Genomic DNA, 19,215 nt, shown 5'->3' on the forward strand with positions numbered 1-19,215 from the left:
CCCATGTTGGAGCAGGCGCTGGTTTTCAATATTATCTTGCCATTGGCCTCATTAATGTCATCCGATCATTGGCCTCATTAGGTTGTTTCGAAAGGAACAACACACAACTGCTAAGTTTTTGGACTTATCTTGTTTTATTTCTACTCACGTTGGAGCACACACAAAATTTTAACAAATCCGTTTGTACATTGCATAGACGGTTTTCATACACAAAGTAATGAATATGATTGAAAATAAAACGAGTTTTCATTCACAAACTTTATTTACAAAAATTTTAGGAGTCTCAGAAGTAGTATTTTTTCAGGTTGTCTATGTTCCATGTTCTGGCTAGCTGCCTGCCGTTTGGGGTTTCCAGGCGGTAGGTGCCGCCTCTTACTTCATCATAGATCCGGTAGGGGCCTTCCCAATTAGGAGTCAACTTTCCTTATTCATTTGCCCTACCGGTTGCCTCCATCTTCCGTAACACAAAGTCCCCCCCTTTCAAGGGTCGTTTGTGCACTCTTTTATTGTAGACTCTCACTAGTAGAAAAAATCAAATAGACACCCCCCCTTTAGCACCGGTTCTTGAAAATCGGTGCCAAAAGAAATGGGCGGGATTGGAAAATAGGGAGTTGGCACCGGTTCCAACCAAAACCAGTGCCAACTCATTTAATTAGCACCGGTTCAAACCAGTGCCAACCTTAAAAAAAAAAAAAAAAAAAAAAAAAAAAAAAAAAAACAAAAAAAGCAATAGAGTTGGCACCGGTTCGCCTAAAACCGGTGCCAACTATAGTAATTAGCACCGGTTTGAACTGGTGCCATTAAAAAAAAACCCGGTTTAAGGCGCGTCTTCTTCTTCAATTCATTTCCTTGCTCTTTCCTCTTTGTTCTCATCTAATCTGCCTCTCTCTCTCCTCCATTGTAGCGTACTCGAATTTCTCCATTGAAGGGGCTTCTGAGCTTTCCTAACACTCCGTCTCTCTCCTCCGATCTCCTTCTCCATAACCGTCACTTTCCCTTTCCTTTCTTCTCTCTTTCGATCTCCTTCTCCTTCTCTCTTTCTACAATATTGGAGGTTAGGGTTTCTGGGTGCGTCTATTTGAATCAATTCGATGTGCGTGCGTCTTCAACAACAACAAATTCGAATCAATTTCGAACCAAAAATCAGAAATTCGAGGTTAGGGTTTCTGGGTTTTTTTCTTGGATTTGCTCCTCTTCTCCTCTTTATTACTGCATTTTTTTTTTCCTTATTTTGTATTATTAATCTATCATAATCTTATATTTCTGTCAAATTAATATTTTTTAAAATTGATCATAAAATTCTACATTTGATAATGCTTGGCAACATTTAAATTTCAATTTGAAACTATTAATTAAGAATTATTCTTATGTAGAAATATTAGGGTTGATGTTAAAAATTAATTCCAATTTCAGCTCTAGAAATGAAGTATTGGGGTGGAAGAAGAAAAAGAGGTGTTTGTTTGGCTTCTTCATCTCAGAATTCAAGTAATGATGTTGCACGAAAAAGGTTTTCTGTTTTATTTCCTTATCTATGTCTTAGAGTTTCTGGTAGCACCGTAGCAGCACCTCGGTCGTTATAAATAGGATTTTGAAGACTTAAAATCAATGTTGGTACTTGGTACCATATAGATACTATATAGTTCTATTGATTGCGGAGTTTATCTTGGGATTAGTATGGGTAACTACTCTGCTTCTCCTGTTTTTGCTGTTTGAAATTTGCTGTGGTAATATGAATTTAGATGTCAATTTGCATAAAATTTCTGAGAACATTGGATACGATTATTTAGCTAAAGTTGAGGTTGAAGATATTGAAAACGAAGTAAATTCTGCTGTTATTTGCTACTTCCTTGAGGCTAATCTTCTAAATGTGTTTGAAAATTATATTAAATGCATATGGGTAGATGGGGGAGTTGCAATCTTGGCAACTTTCTTCTTTCAAGAGAGAATTATTTTTCGTGAATTAAATCTTTGATAGAATCATTAAATCATATAACTGATTTGTTGTAGGTTTAATGCTGTGCAAAGTTGGTTTTAATTAACTATGAACTTTGGTATTTATGATGCAAATCATACTTCGCATATCGCATTGATGAAATGATCAACAATATACCCTTGATAATATGATATACCAACTCAGGATTATTAACTTTTATTTCCTCTTTAATAACTACAGGTGTAGGTTAAATCAATTGTTATATGATTTCTACTCGTTAATCCGCATGTTTCAATATAAATGCCTCAAATTGACTTTTACCCTCAAATTGATTTCTACCAGAATTGGTGTTTGTTTTTCTTGCTGGCCTGGTTTTCTGTCTATTTCTTCTTTGTGTGCCTTGCTGAATTCTGGATTTGGCGTGTGTTCTGGAGTCTGTTCATCTTTGATTCATGCCCTGAGTCTGTCTTTTCTATCTGCTGGGTTGAGTTGCTGTTTCTCTAGCTCTTGTTTTGTCTATTGTGTGCTGCTGCAGGCTGTGTTATACTGTGATGCTGAGCTAGTCAGTATGCTGGGGTTGTTTGACTGTTCCTGTGCCTGCTCAGAGCTTCTGTTTTTTCTGCCTGATCATATATTAATTCTTGTCACTGTGTCCATGGCTACATGAACGATATTCAATTTTTTTCTTCATTTACAGGTACTGTGAGAACTTCATTAGAGTTATCTGAGGAGGAATGGAATAATAACTTCAAAACTAATTTGACTAGGGCATGGTTGGTTTCAAAAGCTGTATGCATACGCATGCGTGATGCTAAGATAGAAGGATCAGTCATCAATATATCTTCAATTGCTAGTCTGAACAAAGGCCAGCTACTTGGATCCTCAGCCTATTCTGCATCAAAGGCAGGCCTGAATACACTGACTAAGGTATTTCTACTTGACTAGAGTCAACCTTAAGTGATTACCACACTAACTAAGGAAGCTTATCCTTCGTGCTTGAGTCCTTCCAACTGCTTTTAAATAAGAGTATCTTCAATATTTAGATACGTTATTATTTTCAATTTACAAAGGAGTATACACTGTGAATATTCATGGCCATTGTTTGATCTGATATCTAACCAAGTTCTATTAGTTCTCAGAATTCTAAAGATTTTGTGTAATAGTGTTTATAAAGTGTTTCAGAAATTAATTAAATTTTGGTCACTGAGAAATTAAATTTTGGCATAATTATTTTGTATAATAGTATTTATAAAGTTTTTCAGAAATGTTCGCCCCTTTTGAGTACTTAATCTTACATTAACACAGTAAACTATACATGAAAGAGGTGTGGGATTGGTTATGCCAGCAGTCATACTTTGAAAAATAATTGTGCCATCATGTAAATTTAGTGTTCCCCCCATCCCTGAGAAGGGTGCAAAATTGCAGCAAAATTGTGTCATGTGTAGCTATCTAACGGTGAGTGATGGTGCAGATGATGGCCCTGGAACTCGGCATGTATAAGATTCGAGTTAATTCCATATCTCCTAGACTATTCAGGTCTGAGATCACCGAGAATCTGATGGAAAAGGACTGGCTTAACAAGGTTGCTGTGAATACTGTACCTCTACGAACATTTGGAACATCTGATCCAGACTTAACATCTCTTGTCCGATACTTGCTCTTCGACTCCTCAGAATATGTAACATGCAACTTTTTCATCGTCGATGCTGGTGCCACTCTACCCGGTGTCCCTATTTTCTCTTCCCTCTAGGTATGTATGTCCCTATTTTCAGTGCAACAGGCCAATATATCTGTAACTAGGACAAATATGTCTGTTTTGCTGTATAGCTGTCTAATTGTTCAATTGAAAAGTTTCATTTGGAAAATAAAGGTTGAAGCACATATATATATGAAATATTTGATATATTATGTTTATATTATACAAGCAAATTGACTAATGAATTGAAAAGCTGATTTTGATTCAAATTGAAGATAATCTTAGTTTTGATATCATCTTGAATTTTGAATACGTTACCCTATTAAAGTTGCAATCTTGTTTGATCGTTTTAACATTAATTATTTTATTGGCTGCTAAAATTTATGTCATTTGTCTAGTGTAATTAACAATCTCTAAAAGAAAAAGAAGATTGTTTTCTCTGGTTCGCCCTTTTTAAATGTCAGTGACTAAACTGCTCGAGGTGGTTTGGTGATGGGTTCCACTGAGCACACAGGTTAGCACCAAGCTCATCTGAAAATGTATAAGGCTAACCATGTCGTCCATTTACGATTAGAGTTCGGCTAAAAAGAAAACTAGTTCACCAGTGAACCAAGAAAGTAAGGCAGGGACAAAAATTGGTAATTCTTATTTTATGTGGGGTCCACACTCTTCCTTCTGTGTGGTTCACTAGTGAACTACTCCATGGTTCAGTGTTTACTCGTTCTTATATTTAGAATGAACCTGCTTTCTCCTCTCCATTTCCACAGTTAAGATCATTGATTTAGAACAGAGTCACAGACTACAGTCAAATAACTTACCGGAGTTTATGTAGAAATTTATTATTGTGGTAGAGAGAAATCAAATCCTTAGCCGAGTTAGTCCCACAGTCTGTGTACCATTGCATATATCAGATATATGTGCCGTTTATTTTGTCTGGTTCATAAAAAAAGTGTCGTGCTGTAGTAATAGTATCAAGCAATCGAAATGTGTCACACATGAACAACATACATGTCACTTATACACAATGTGGGATAGAGGATTCTATACATCAGAAATTCAGTCATTGAAGGGGATAACATGTGTATCATTAAATTTATCTAGCATACACGATAGATCTTTTGAGAGGTTGCTAATTTCATAATCAATGCAGATATGGACCTTATGAAGATGGATTGCTACAATTTCATCCTTTGTTTTAGAGAAGCTAACACGGCAGGAACCTCATGGAAGCGCAAAACATGGCATCAGCATTCAGCACACCTCCTTAATTAACCTTGTTGGTGTGGTTTGATTGATGTTAACTTTGCCTAATTTCCTCTATTATCGGAAAGGCTGTTTTAGGTTAATCTTTTCCTATCTGGTTTGCTATGGTCTGTCTTATAACTTGAAACTATCTTATAATATTTCTTACTATTGTTCATCTGGCTTTAGGTTAGAGAATCGTCTCTCAAAGCATAATAAGTTTCTGCATCATATGCGAGTTGAACATAAGGATCTAGTGTCACCCATGATCATTTCTGGAAATCAGTTTACAATGATCAGTCAACACCAAGTAGCTACAAGGGAATACTTGGAAGCACATAAACAAATGCCAAATTCCCCACTGACCAATCTCTATGTCGGTATGTTTTATGTAATTTTATCCGAATCTGATTAATGTGAGTGTGCTGGTGTTGATTCTCCATTTAACTGATGCATCTTACTTTGCAGGGACTGCCTTAATCAATTTAGCCCTTAGACATAGACTTCAAAACAAGCATCAGTGTGTTGCACAAGGCTTAGCTTTCCTTTACAACAATCTGCGACTTTGTGAAAATAGCCAGGTAAGCAGGTGTTGTTAAATAAGAAAACTTGTTCAGGGATGAAGTTTAAAAAGTTGACAAGTCTATTACATTAATAAATATTATCTGATTGCCTAATATTAATGTTTTTTCTAAGTTTGTAATACCAATTTAATAAATAAGTCTTTTACTTTGTGTGCATAATCTTAAAGTCACTCATATGAGACTATAGTACTAATCCAAGTCATTTCAGGAAGCCTTGTATAATATAGCTCGTGCATTCCACCACGCAGGACTTCTCACATTTCAGGAAGTCTTTTTGGGCTGCTGTTTTTTGTTTTGTTCTCCGTAGTTTTGGCTTTGTGTTAGGTGTTGTCCCGGTCCCTGTTTTAAGTGTAATGCAAGAAAGGTCGATCAGAGATAAGTCTGGATTATTTATTTTTTTTGGACGAAAATTGTAATATTACAGGCTTTATAGCCTTTTTTAATGAAAATATGTAAGTTTATATATATGTTAATGTTTCTACATCAATTTAAGTGAAAAAAAATGCAAAAAAATTTTTTTTTTTTTTATTTTTTTGGGGTATTTCTGGCACCGGTTTGTACCAGAACTGGTGCCAAAAGTTTTTTTTTAAATTTTTTTTGAGACTATTGTCACCGGTTTTAGGCAAGAACCGGTGCCTCGCACCGGTTCTTGCCTAAAACCGGTGCCAATAGTGTTGATAATAAAAAAAAAAAAAAAATTCGTGCGTTTGAAGTTGGCACCGGTTAACTGGTGCCAAAGCCTTTAGTTGGCACCAGTTTTGAACCGGTGCCAAATTTTCGAGGATTTGGCATCCCTCAAATCCCCAACAGTTCAAAACCGATGCCTTAGGGGGGGTTTGAACCAGTGCCAAATTACCTTTTTCGTCTAGTGTCTGGTCATTCTTAGACGGTATATCTCATGAAGCATGGCGACATTGCTCCTGCACTCCGAGAGTGAGTCCAATGCTAGCCGCATGGCCTCCCAATTAACCTCTTCGTCATAAAGCATGACTCGAAGGGTGGGCTCATAGTGCTCAATCGCCAAGACGACTTATGCACCGTACGTCATAAGAAACGGGGTTTCACCAGTTGCCCCTTTTTCACTTATTCTAATGGCCCATAAGACATGAGGTGATTCATCTGCCCATAGACCGCCTGCCCTTTCAATTTTCTTCTTAATGCCGTTTGAGATGAGCTTGTTGAAGGCTTCAATCTGGCCGTTTGTTTGGGGACGGCCAACTGATGTGAAGCAATGTAAGATCCCTTGATCTCCCAACCAGTTGTTGAGGGTAAGAGTCTCAAACTGAGGGCCATTGTCAAAGACCATAGACATAGGTACCCCAAACCGGGTGATAATATTCCTCCAAATGAAGAAGATGACATCCTTTGTCTTTATGCCTTTGACCGCCTCTGCTTCTACCCATTTGGTGAAGTAGTCCACAGCAACTAGAACATATCGCCGTTCACCTACAACAGGCATATACGGGCCCAAAATGTCCATGCCCCATTTGGCAAATGGCACTGAGCAGTTAATAGCCGTCAGGTCAGTAGCCGGATGGTGTATGAGCATGCCAAATCTTTGACACTTTTAACACTTCTTTACCATTTCCATGGTGTCTGCCTCAAGAGTGGGCCAAAAGTAGCCTTGCCACCTGACAATTTTTGCTAGAATCCTGCCGCCTACACGTGATGCACAAAAACCCAAGTGCAGATCCTCTAGAACCTCTTTCCCCCTTTCTAGGGTGACACGTTTCAATAACAGCTGTAGATAGCCCTTCTTGAAAAGTTCTCCCTTGTGAATCTCAAAGCTTGCGACATGTTTTTTCATTGCAGCCGCTTCTGAGTATGCATCCGGTAGAGTACTGATTAGGGGATTTTGCTCCCACCAATCGGAATGCGCCACGTGGGCCAATCAGGTCCTGCCAAGTGTCCCTCAGTTGGAACTGTCAGGGCTTGCCACGTGGCACACACTTATTCGTCCACCTTGGACCTATTATGTCATGACGCGTGGCATACTCCATGCCTAATGGAGAAACCGGCCACCCAGGCCCAACTTCCGAGGGAAGCCCAATCAGCCCTAGGTTAACCTAAACCTAGGATTGGCACGTTTCCCAAGGTTATAAATACCTCCCTTAATCCTCATTAAGGGAGATTACATGAATTACACGCTGAAAAACGCAGATTACTCACATTAAACACTCTCACCTAGAGAAGTCTAAACACATTGATCACTCCTCACCTAGAGGAACCAGATCTCCCACCTTTATTTTCCGCATTTATTACTCCTCAAACAAGTACTAACTTGACCGTCGGAGGCGGAGCTCCCACCACAAGGAGTCTCCGTTTGTTTTGCAGGTACAGGCGTCCGGTTCCAGTCTCAGAATTGTAACTCTCCCGCAGGACATCAGAAAACCCCGAAACAAGTACCGTCTGCTAGATAAGCCCGGATGCCATCCATCCAGGTTGAGCTTCGGTCCAGAAATTCAATGGGATCCTGTTCAATACTTCTTTTTTCCATAACTTCCCAAAAGACTGACCTAGGCGTATCACATGAGGCGGATGATGACAGCTAAGAGAGAGCATCCCACTGATTGTTTTCTGACCTGGGCACTTGACTTGGATGAAATTCATCAAGGGTCCCGGCCTCATTTTTTACCGCTTGCTAATATTTGATCATAGCCGGGTGGGTGGCCTCATATTCACCATGGTATTGGCTAACAATCAGTTGTGAATCAGAGTAAGCATCAACTTTTCTTGCCCCTGCCGCCTTGCACATGTGGATACCGGCTATTAAGGCTTCATATTCCGCCTCATTATTTGAGGCTTGAAACATGAACCGTAGTGCATATTCATACTTGTCCCCTTCAGGGAACTGGCATATAATCCCTGCACTACAGCCGTTCATAGTAGAACTCCCGTATACATACACTTTCCAAACCTGGTCAAGATTCTCCGATTCAACCGGCTTTGTCATTTCGACAATGAAGTCGGTAAACGCCTGACCCTTCACTGCCTTCCTTGGTTCGAAAGAGGTTTCAAGACTTTGCATTTCAATAGCCCATTTTAGCATCCTGTCGGATGACTCCAAAGTTGTCATTGGCCGTTGAGGGGTTGATCTGTGTAGATCACAACCGGATGTGCCAAGAAGTAAGGTTTTAACTTCTTGACTGCCATGAAAGGAGCAAGGCCAAATTTTTCAACCATAGGGTACCGTAGTTCGGCATTTTGAAGAACAGGGCTAATGAAATAGACCGGGAGCTGAATGTCGTCTCTCTCAGCAAGGAGAATGGCACTTAGGGCGTGATCTAAGACGACTAAGTACATGTAAAGCACCTTCTGTGGCAGAGGGCTAACAAGCCTTGGCAATAAATGCAAGTGTTTTTTCAACTTCAAAAATGCCGCCTCAGCATCCTCCCCCCATTCAAATCTAGTCTTCTTTTTTATTGCTAGGAAGAAAAAGAAGCACTTGTCACCTAACCAGCTGAGGAATCTCCTCAATGCCGCTAGACAACCGGTTAATTTTTTAACTTCCTTAACAGTGCGGGGTGACATCATGTCAATGAACGCCTGTATCTTTTCTAGGTTGGCCTCTATCCCCCTTTGATCAATCAGAAATCCGAGAAACTTCCCTGACTCAACACCAAAGACACACTTCTTAGGATTGAGCATGACCTTATGCCGCCTGAGGGTGGTGAAGGTTTCTAGGAGGTCAGCAAGGTGATCCGTCTGTAGCTTGGATTTGACTATCATGTCATCAATGTATGCCTCTACATTCCTACCAATTTAATTAATGAAGACCGTATTAATCATTCGTTGGAAAGTAGTAGGCGCATTTTACAACCCAAACGACATCACAGTATAACAGAATAACCCCTTATCAGTGACGAATGTCGTCTTCTCTTGATCTTTTTTCCACAAGGGTATCTGATGAAAGACAGAGTAGGCATCCATAAAGCTTATCAAAGCATGACTAGTTGTAGAGTCGACCAAATTGTCGATCTTTGGAAAGGGATAACTATCCTTCGGACATGCCTTGTTCAGATCTGTGTAGTCAACACATATCCGCCAGTTGCCATTCAGTTTTTTTACAAGAACAACATTTGCAACCCAATCCGGGAAGTAACATTGCCGAATGAACAAAGTATCTAACAGCTTCTTTACTTCGCCAGCTGCCGCCTGACTTCTTTCCTCATCGTGGTTCCTTTTCTTTTGCCTAACCGACTTCTTTTTGGGATTCATGGCAAGTTTATGAATAGCCGTAAGATTAAGCGGCCTCCTCCTAGTCATTCCAATCACTTTACCTCACTGAAGAATTAGCTTTCTAATAATTCTGAACCCTCTATCGGAATAATACACTTGTTGGAAGGACACCATTCCTTTCAATCTCCCACTTGTCCTTCCGAATAAGTGTGCAGTTAGTGTATAACCCTTTTTCTATGTCGCTTAATGTCTCTTCATCAACTATAAGGTAAGATGCTTCGCCATCCTTATTACGTCTAGAGGTGTTTTTCGATTTTCGAGTTCGACTGTCAATAAGAAGATGATTTCTAAACTCCATTTGAGCACGACCATGCATTTTCACAATCTCGCTCTTCAAGAGGCCTTGTAAACAACAAAGACAAATTCCCTATTGTTTATAGGCGGACATTTCCAGTCTTGTACTATAGGCTACCCTTATTGAGAGGACCTAGCCGCCCGAGTGTTGCCGTTATAATCCCTTCTTACGGCAGATGTTTGACAACATCAAAATGACTGGTACTCAAACAAGAGAACTTACAATACTCATGGTCGAGGAAAGAGGTTCCGATAGCTATAATGAGAAATGTACTTATGGCGGTTTTTAAATCTCTTAAAGTACCCTCATAGGTCGATCCAGTATAGTTCCAAACTAGTACCTGTGCAAATGATTTATGACTATCATGTCCTCATAGCACAAGAAACGGTGCTATAAATCATACTACACATTAATCTCAAGTGGTCATTAATCATCCATCATTTAAATGACCTTGATTAGGGATAATTTTTTTATTGAAATATTCAATGTTCACTGAACAAGTGTTTCTTTATCCAATACATGGTCTTGATACCCTTTTGAATATTCTCATAAATTGAATGGACTCATTATTTAATTCTAAACCACGATTAAATATAAATGGAGTAATAATAAATTTGCAGAAAATTTAATTGCTCCAAAACCGAATGGTTCAACATAGTGTTTAACATGAAGACATCAAGTTTAATTAAAACACATATACAGGGAAATCAAAGCCAATCTCCAACATGCTTGATTCCCATTGCTTCAACGTGCTTGTTGTGCTTCACTTGAGGCAAAGGTTTAGTCAATGGATCAGCTACATTTTCTTCCGTTCCAATCTTACAAATTCTGATATCACCCTCGAACTTTTATTCCCTATCATGTGAAATCGCCGCTTGACATGTTTGACCTTCTGGTGTTCCCTTGGCTCCCTGGCCTGAGCAATAGCTCCATTGTTATCACAATAGAGGTCTATCGAACCCTTGATGGAGGGTACAACACCAAGTTCACTAATGAACTTACGAATCCAAACTGCCTCCTTAGCTGCTTCCGAAGCTGCCAAGTATTCGGCTTCAGTTGTAGAATCTGCAGTGGTGCTTTGCTTAGCACTCTTCCAACTAAACGCTTCTCCATTCAGGCAGAATATGTACCCTGACTGCGACTTGGAGTCGTCTCTGTCAGTCTGGAAGCTCGCGTTAGTATAACCTTCAACAACCAAATCATTACTACCACCATAGACCAGGAACTTATCCTTGTTCCTTATTAGGTACTTTAAGATATTTTTGGCCGCAGTCCAATGCGCCTCTCCTAGGTCTGATTGGTATCAGCTCGTAGCACTTAAGGCATACGATACATCCAGCCTAGTACATATCATGGCACACATGATCGATCCAATAAGCGAAGCATATGGAATCTGATTCATCCTCTCTCGCTCATCAGGTGTCTGTGGACACTGCTTCTTGCTGAAAGTTATGCCATGCGACATGGGTAGGTGCCCTCTCATGGCCCCTTCCATGTTGAATCGTGCTAGTACCTTATCAATATAAGTACTTTGGCTCAATCCAATCATCCTTTTAGATCTATCCCTATAGATCTTGATGCCCAATATGTACTGTGCCTCTCCCAAGTCCTTCATTGAAAAGCACTTACCAAGCCAGCCCTTGACGGACTCTAAGAGCTTAGTGCTGTTTCCAATCAGTAATATGTCATTGACATATAAGACAAGGAATGCGATGTCACTCCCACTAACCTTCTTGTAAACACAAGACTCATCTTGATTCTTGATAAAACCAAACTTACTAATGGCTTCATCGAATGGACTTCTTAAGCTTACATACCTTCCCAGCATTGTTTGGATAAAAAAAACCTTTCGGCTGTGTCATATACACAGTTTCTTCCAAAATCCTATTAAGGAAGGTGGTTTTGACATCCATTTTCCATATTTCATAATCATAATATGCAGCAATCGCTAGGATAATCCGGACGGACTTAAGCATGCCGACTGGCGAAAAGATTTCATCATAATCAACGTCGTGAATTAGCCTGTAACCTTTTGCCACCAGTCAAGCCTTTTATATAGATACATTTCCATATTTGTCTGTTTTCAACTTGAAAATCCATTTGCAACCAATAGGTTTGTAACCTTCGGGCAAATCAACCAAGTCCCAGACTTGATTTTCAGACATGGAGTCCATCTCGGATTTCCTGGCCTCTTGCCAATTTGCAGAGTCGGGGCTTGTCATAGCTTGTTTGTATGTCGCTGGCTCATCTTCATTCATAACTAGGATGTCTTGCTCTTCAGTTAAGACAATACCAAGGTATCTGTCTGGTTTAGATCTTGGAGGTTCCAACCTACGCGGGGTAGGTTGAGCATTTACATTGTCGGTTTGACTCCGACCAATGTCATTAGCTGCTTCTAAAGCACTTTGATTGTTAGTTTTGTCAGGTTGACTTTGTTGTTCGTCCTCTCGAACTTCATCGAGTTCGATTTTCCTCCCACTTGTCATTTTGGAAAGGTGTTCCTTCTCCAAAAAGGCACCATCACGAGCAACAAACACTTTGTTCTCGGATTTCATGTAGAATTAATACCCCTTGGTTTGTTTTGAGTAGCCCACAAAGAAACACTTGTCAGATTTTGGGTGAAGTTTGTCAGAAGTTAATCTCTTGACATATGCTTCACAACCCCAAATCTTAAGAAAAGACGACTGTGGAGGTTTCTTCGTCCATAATTCATATGGAGTCTTTTCAATAGCTTTTGACGGAGCACAGTTCAGCGTTAGTGTCGTGGTTAGAAGTGCATGTCCCCAGAAAGAGATAGGAAGTTCACTAAAACCCATCATTGATCGAACCATGTCTAACAAGGTTCAATTCCCCCGTTCGGACAATTCGTTCCATTATGAAGTTCCAGGAGATGTCAATTCTAAAAGAATACCATTTTCTTTCAAGTGATCGTCGAATTCGTGCCTCAAATACTCGCCACCTTGATCCGATCGAAGTGCTTTGATTTTCTTGTCAAGCTGATTTTCCACTTCACTCTGAAACTCTTTGAATTTCTCAAAAGATTCAGATTTGTTCGACATAAGTGCCTCGAATTCAGAGAGTTACAATTCTGGGAATGCGTGCCTGACGTCTGTACCTGCAAAACCACGAAACTCCGGTTGGGTGGAGTTCCGCCTCCGACGATCAAGTTAGTATGATTCCGGATGGGTAAAAGTGAAGAAAGTAAATGAGTTTTTCTCCCTGATTCAGAGAGATTCCGCAATTAATATTGCTCGGTTTTTTTAGTATGCATTTATGAATATTTCTTAATCCCCAATAAATGAGTAGTTTCCTCTATTTATAGCAGATGAAGATCTGCTCCCTTATTAGGGTTACAATGCCACGTGTCAGCATCCGATTGGATCCCAAAGGCCCTTTGAAGGGCTGCCACGTGTCAACACGGTATTGGACCACGTGGCATAGGGTTTTTTTACCCTAAACATTTGCCCCTCACAGGTGTGACGTGGCTTGCCACGTGGTGCCTGTGACACGTGTCACATTCCGAGAAGGTGACGGTTTGTCTCCTTCCCTCTCTTTTCTTCTTTAATTTTTTATTTATTTATTTATTTATTTTTTTTTTTTTGTGAATTCGAATTTGGATTTAAATTTGAATTGGAGGGGGAGGTGACGGTTCGCCTTCTGCCCCCCCTTATAAATTGGAGGCCTCTACCTCTCATTTGCTACTTTACATATTTTCACAAAAATTACTTGAGAGAAAAAAGCTCTAACACCGGATGCTCGTTCGTGTAGCTAGCTTCTTCTTTCAAACGCATCCAGTTACCGGCTGAGTACTTTGACCTTTTCTAAGGTACCGTCTGACTTAATCAGTTTCTTCTTGACTCTAGTAGAGCCACAGCCGGTCATACACCGTCTGGGGCACTTTTAAGCAATTTATATTTCACAAATTACATGGATTAGACCCACAGTCGGTCTTACACCGTATGGGGCACTTCAAAGCAATTTATTTCTCAAATTGCATTCCATAGACCCACAGCCGGAAATATTCCGTCTGGGGGTCTTCAAACAATTGTCTTCAAAACTTACATTTCATAGACCCTCAGTCGGAAATATTCCGTCTGGGGTATCTTCAAAAAATTGCCTTCAGATTGCATCCAATGGACCCATAGCCGGAAATATTCCGCCTGGGGCCTTTCTGAGCAATCTTCATAATTTGCTTTCTATAGACCCACAGCCGGCCTTGTGCCGTCTGGGGCATCTTCAAGCAATTTTTTCTTTTTTTGATTTGATTTCATAAGATCCTCAGTCGGCCTTGTGCCGTCTGGGGTATTTTTGAGCAATTTTCAAATACTACATCTTATGGATCCTCAGCCGGTCTTATACCGTCTGAGGTATCTTGGAGCAATCTTCACAAAATGCACCTCATAGATATCGTCTGGGATATCTTGGAGCAATTTTTCAAAAAGCCACTCTACAGATACCGTCTGGGGTATCTTTGAGTAATTTTCTACGCAAACGCCTTACTATTTGCTTTGTATTTCAGCTTTCAAAACACAAGCAACCGGAATCTTCCGCCTGTGGCATCTACAAGCCACATTTTGAAATAACGGTCTTCTACAAACTTCCACACTTCAAGGTACTGTCTCTGCCCTTTGTAACTTTGAGTTTTTCCTGGTTGCATAGGTTAGAGAATAATGGACTCTCCCAACACACACACGGCACGACCTAGGGCAAATGTCAACCGTTCAACGGATACGGCTGATTCTAGGACTAGGGATGCCGTCTTGGGGTGTTTGGACCACCCTAATTCTGCTAGGAATTCGACCGTCCCTGTTCATGTGCGGGACAGAATGGCTCGGACAAGGAAAACGGCTGTTGACCCCGAGTACCAATCAGATGGTTCAGTCAGAACTCCGGTTGAGGATGTACCTTTTGACCAATCGAGCGTACCTAGCACGCTCGGAGATGAGATATTAGAAGAGTCCGGTAACCCAGGCGGTGAGGAAACCGTCCAGCAATCCGACTCAAGTGAGACTACAATGACGCCGGATGCCCCTCAAGAGGATGAGGAGGCATATAACTGGCCATCAGCAAATAGTCCAACAGAAGCGCACATGAGCGCCCGGGATTTTGTCACTTTAAATGCAACCCTCCCGGCATTCTTGGAGAAGCGCCCTATAGGGGCCAGATGGGAGGTTGGCGTCCCGCCTGCTGATGCAACCGTCGTTTGGAATGACGACTTAGAACATGCCAATAATTAGTTCGGCTGCTACGAGGCGGCATTCGAAGCCGGCCTCCGATTCCCCCTTCACAAAACAATCAAAGCCATTCTAAAGGGTTATGACCTTGGCGTTTGGCAACTCACACCCAACTCTTGGGTGAATAATTTGGGATATATTGCCGCCTGCGAGATGCAGGACGTGACGCCTAGCTGGGAGGCATTCTCGCACATGCACTACTTGAGCCGTGCCCCAGGCGGCTGGAATGCGTGGTACACACTGACCACGCATCCGGAATATAAGATGACGTTGGAGAAGCCTTCCAAATGGACAATCTAGAAGAGCAAATTTTATTTCGTCCCTTCCCCATCTACAGCTGCAAATCACCGGCTTTACTGGGAAAGAAATGTGCCCTCCCCAAGATACCGACTGAATCTTGGGATGCTATTATAGAGTCGGGGTTGTTCAAGAAGACTACAATGTCACTGGATGATGGGACACAAATCATTGTCCCTAAATTCTAGGTCCCTCATCCGGATTGGTTCAGAGACGAGGCGTTCCTTTCCGCCTGCGGTCTTAGCACCTTTTGGGACAAACATAGGTTTACTGCTTAATCGGCATATTATGCCGCCTGTATGGTGCTTTAATGCTCTAACATTTTTCTCTTTACTATTTTGCAGTGAAAGGACTTGAGATGAATCCACCAGAGAAAACGCCAGCTAAGTCAGCCGCCGAAATAAGGAAGGAGCAACTCGAGCAGAAAAGGGCCTAACTTGCGGCCAGAGGCGGTGGGGTAAGCACCGGATGATCTTATGCCGCCTGTATGTCTTGCATACAATCTTGATTCTAACTTGTTGCTTTGCTTTCTTTTGCAGACGGGGAGCCAGAACGTTCCTCGTTCTTTGAGGCAAATGGTGAGGAGACTTGGGGAGGAACTCCCCCAGCCAGCTTCAAAGAGACGGAGGGTCTCTAGCGGCCCCGCGCCAACCTCAGCCGGTAGAACACCGGCTCCTGAAAGGCCCACAACAGCAGGCAAAAGTCTGTAAAGCCTGGGTTCAAGCTCATGGCCTGCTGAGGCCGGATCTAAGGAGCCTAAGGTTCCTTCTGGCCGGGTGCTTGCTGTTGCATCCGGCTCAAATGCGGCTGGAGGTGGTCTCCCCCCTCAGCCTGAAAACGAAGGTACAGATTTCCCTTTTGACCCCCCTTGGCCGCTTGGGCCTATTCGAGTCAAGTCCTAAGCTTCTCAGTCAGGGGATTCTTCCGGAAGCCGGCTGAATATAGAAGCCGCTTATGCCCAACACTTAACAAATATCTCTCATGATGCAGATATTGCTTCTCGTTGGCCGGATATGCAAAATTACACCAAGAGAATGCTGAGGACCCTCATCCGATCCAAGAAGGAGGCGGTACCGGGTGTCAACCAGGTCAACCTTGACTGCATCACCTCACTGCTGGCTGAGGTAAAATACCAGTTGGGGTACTTTTGGGCAATTTTTCTAATTGCCGGTTATTATATAACTTAACTGACTTCTTTTCTGCCTGACGTTGCAGGAAATGTTGAGGGTTAACGGGATGAAAGCTCCCTTGCGGAAGAAGCAAGAGGAGGTAAGGGATGCCTAGAGACGGGCAGCCGAATTAATTGATATCTGTCAATATCACTCCCTTATGCTTGAAATCCAAACTAAAGCCCGAGAGATGAAACAGGAGGAACTCATCCGGGAGCTTACGGCTGTTGCTGATACAGCCAACCAAAATGCTGCCGACTGGAAACTCCAAGTTCAAAAACTCAAGGCTGACGTCAAGGCCTTGGGGGAGGCTGACAAGGAGAATGTTGCGCTGAAAAATGAGGTCACCCGGCTGAAGGACGAGCTGGTTAAGACCAAGAAGGAGCATTTGGACCAGCTGTCGGCTGAACAGAACCGGCTGGTCACCGAGAATGAGCCTGACTGCGAAGCACGCATGAAGATGGCATGGTCCATGATCCACTCGGACACCGACTATGCTTTCTTTGACTTGAGGTACAAATACGCAACAGAGGTATTTGATGCTCAAGAACTCGGGCTTTAGCAGCCGGCACCCTTCAAGGAGTGGGCCGGCATAGGGGATGAACAGGCGGAAGATGAGGTGCCGGGTGGGGCAAGAAAAGCCCAACCCCAGCAGACCCAAGATGCCCCTAATGCCGGTCAAGGCCAGCAGCCGGAACAGCAGCAGCAGTAGCTCAAAAAAAAATTAAACTCCTACTTTCATCCGGCCTGCGAGCCGTGTAATCTTGTTTCACTTTCTCCGGACAGGGATCCGGCTTACATTTTAACTTGAAATTTTTATATATATACATACCGACTGTGTCGGTTCACTTTGCCATTTTGTTTCAATTTTCAATTTTCTGCAATTTGCCTTGAATGAATTTTTTGTTGAATTTTTTGTTGCAATTTGAATTGATATATACCGGAGGCATTAGCCCTGTCTGCCCCTGGAAGGTTGTTTGCTTAGTAGTTACAAACTTAAAGCAAGCAACCGTCCATAAGCGTCCGGATGAATATATATGCGGTCTGTGACCGTTTCAAAACAGAATTTAACCCAAGTCGAATTGGCCGGCTGTGCCGGCTAAATCAAACTTAGGATACGCGCTTAACCGGCTGGGGTTTTACCCCTTAGGTATCCGACAATGCCGTTGGTTGGTATGCAGGCGGCCTGGGGCTGGACGTATGCATTTTAAACAATTGCGGATTAATGATAATGATAAGGGAAATGATAGCCGGCTGTATAGCTTTTTGGCAAAAGCCGGCTGAAGACCAAGATTTAATTCACCGCCTATATTGCATTAGGGGCAATAACCGGGTGTTCCTTGATTTTAACAAGGTTTTGACCCTATTTATGGAAGCTGGAGCAGGTTGTATTGCTTTTTGGCAAAAGCCGGCTGCAGATCAAGATTAAATTCACCATTTGTATTACCTAGGGGCAATAACCGGGTGTATCTTGATTTTGATAGGTCATTCAAACGGCCATGGGTTATCTTTAGCCTAACCTGTTAAAATCGTTTGAGTTCATGACGCATAGAACAATGCACCACCCGAAAGGTAGATGTTCTCTTCTACGAATTCACCCAAATGGGCGTCGGCGGATGCGTGCTCATCGTTTAGAGCAGGCGATGTAAAATATGTTAGCCTTTGGCCTTTTGAATAACTAAGTTAGCTACTTAGCCTTCTACTCATTTTGAGCAAACGGGTGCCCGGATGTGCATTGCACAGGTGGGACTTGGAAGATACCCGGGTGTGCATTGCACATGGGACTTAGAAGTTGGCCGGTTGTGCATTGCACATGGGACTTTATACAAAAAGCAATTGAAATAAAGTAACTCTTTCATTAATATACTCTATTTATAAATCCTTAGAAGTAGTACTTTTTCAAGTTGTCTACATTCCAGGTTCTAGCTAGCTACCTGCCGTTTGGTGTTTCCAGGAGGTAGGTGCCACCTTTGACTTCTTCAAAAGTCCGGTAGGGGCCCTCCCAATTATGGGTTAGCTTCACTTGCTCATTTTCCCTACCGGTTGCCTCCATTTTTCGTAGCACAAAGTTCCCCACTTTAAGGGGTCGTTTGTGTACTCTTTTGTTGTAGGCCCTCGTCATTCTCAGACGGTATATCTCATGACGCAAGGCGGCGTTGCCCCTGCGTTCCGGGAGTGAGTCCAATGCAAGACGCATGGCCTCCCAACTAGCCTCTTCATCATATAGCATGACTCGGAGTGTTGGCTCGTAAAGTTCAATTGGCAGGACGACTTCAGTGCCGTATGTCATGAGAAACGGGGTTTCGCCAGTTGCCCCTTTATCGGTTGTTCTGATGGCCCAAAGAACGTGAGGTAACTTATCCACCCAAAGACCGCCAACTTTTTCAATCTTCTTTTTTATGCCATCCGAGATAAGCTTGTTAAAGGCTTCAACTTAGCTGTTTGCTTGGGGGCGGCCAACGGATGCAAAACAATGTGAGATCCCCTGATCTTCCAACCAAATCTTGAGGGTAGGCGTTTCAAACT

At 42.0% G+C, this 19,215-nt stretch overlaps 1 protein-coding gene across 4 annotated transcripts; it reads left to right on the top strand.

Moving 5' to 3' along the window:
• The first annotated feature begins 1,110 nt into the window (after positions 1-1,110).
• Positions 1,111-5,914, top strand: LOC110685213 (estradiol 17-beta-dehydrogenase 8-like). 4 transcript variants are annotated; one of them, XM_021861697.1, is made up of 8 exons: positions 1,111-1,156; positions 1,414-1,507; positions 2,631-2,860; positions 3,405-3,683; positions 4,780-4,970; positions 5,061-5,251; positions 5,340-5,452; positions 5,664-5,914. In XM_021861697.1, the coding sequence occupies exons 2-4, from the start codon at positions 1,489-1,491 to the stop codon at positions 3,681-3,683; spliced, it is 528 nt and encodes a 175-aa protein (XP_021717389.1). In that variant the 5' UTR covers positions 1,111-1,156; positions 1,414-1,488; the 3' UTR covers positions 4,780-4,970; positions 5,061-5,251; positions 5,340-5,452; positions 5,664-5,914. The 4 variants fall into 4 exon arrangements, with proteins under 4 accessions (XP_021717389.1, XP_021717388.1, XP_021717390.1 ...); XM_021861696.1 differs by having other exon boundaries at positions 4,780-5,251; XM_021861698.1 differs by lacking the exons at positions 1,111-1,156; positions 1,414-1,507; positions 2,631-2,860; positions 3,405-3,683 and having other exon boundaries at positions 4,781-4,970.
• Positions 5,915-19,215: the final 13,301 nt, after the last annotated feature.

This window comes from Chenopodium quinoa, unplaced genomic scaffold (genome assembly GCF_001683475.1).
Source record: "Chenopodium quinoa cultivar QQ74 unplaced genomic scaffold, ASM168347v1, whole genome shotgun sequence".
NCBI classification, from domain to species: domain Eukaryota; kingdom Viridiplantae; phylum Streptophyta; class Magnoliopsida; order Caryophyllales; family Amaranthaceae; genus Chenopodium; species Chenopodium quinoa.

Excerpts from the sequence above, each read along its gene's own strand:
- LOC110685213 (XM_021861695.1), top strand. The coding sequence starts at position 4,924 with ATGTTAACTTTGCCTAATTTCCTCTATTATCGGAAAGGCTGTTTTAGG. Across the intron at positions 5,252-5,339 it reads ACTGACCAATCTCTATGTCG|GGACTGCCTTAATCAATTTA; the intron begins GTATGTTTTATG and ends CTTACTTTGCAG. Across the intron at positions 5,453-5,663 it reads GACTTTGTGAAAATAGCCAG|GAAGCCTTGTATAATATAGC; the intron begins GTAAGCAGGTGT and ends AAGTCATTTCAG.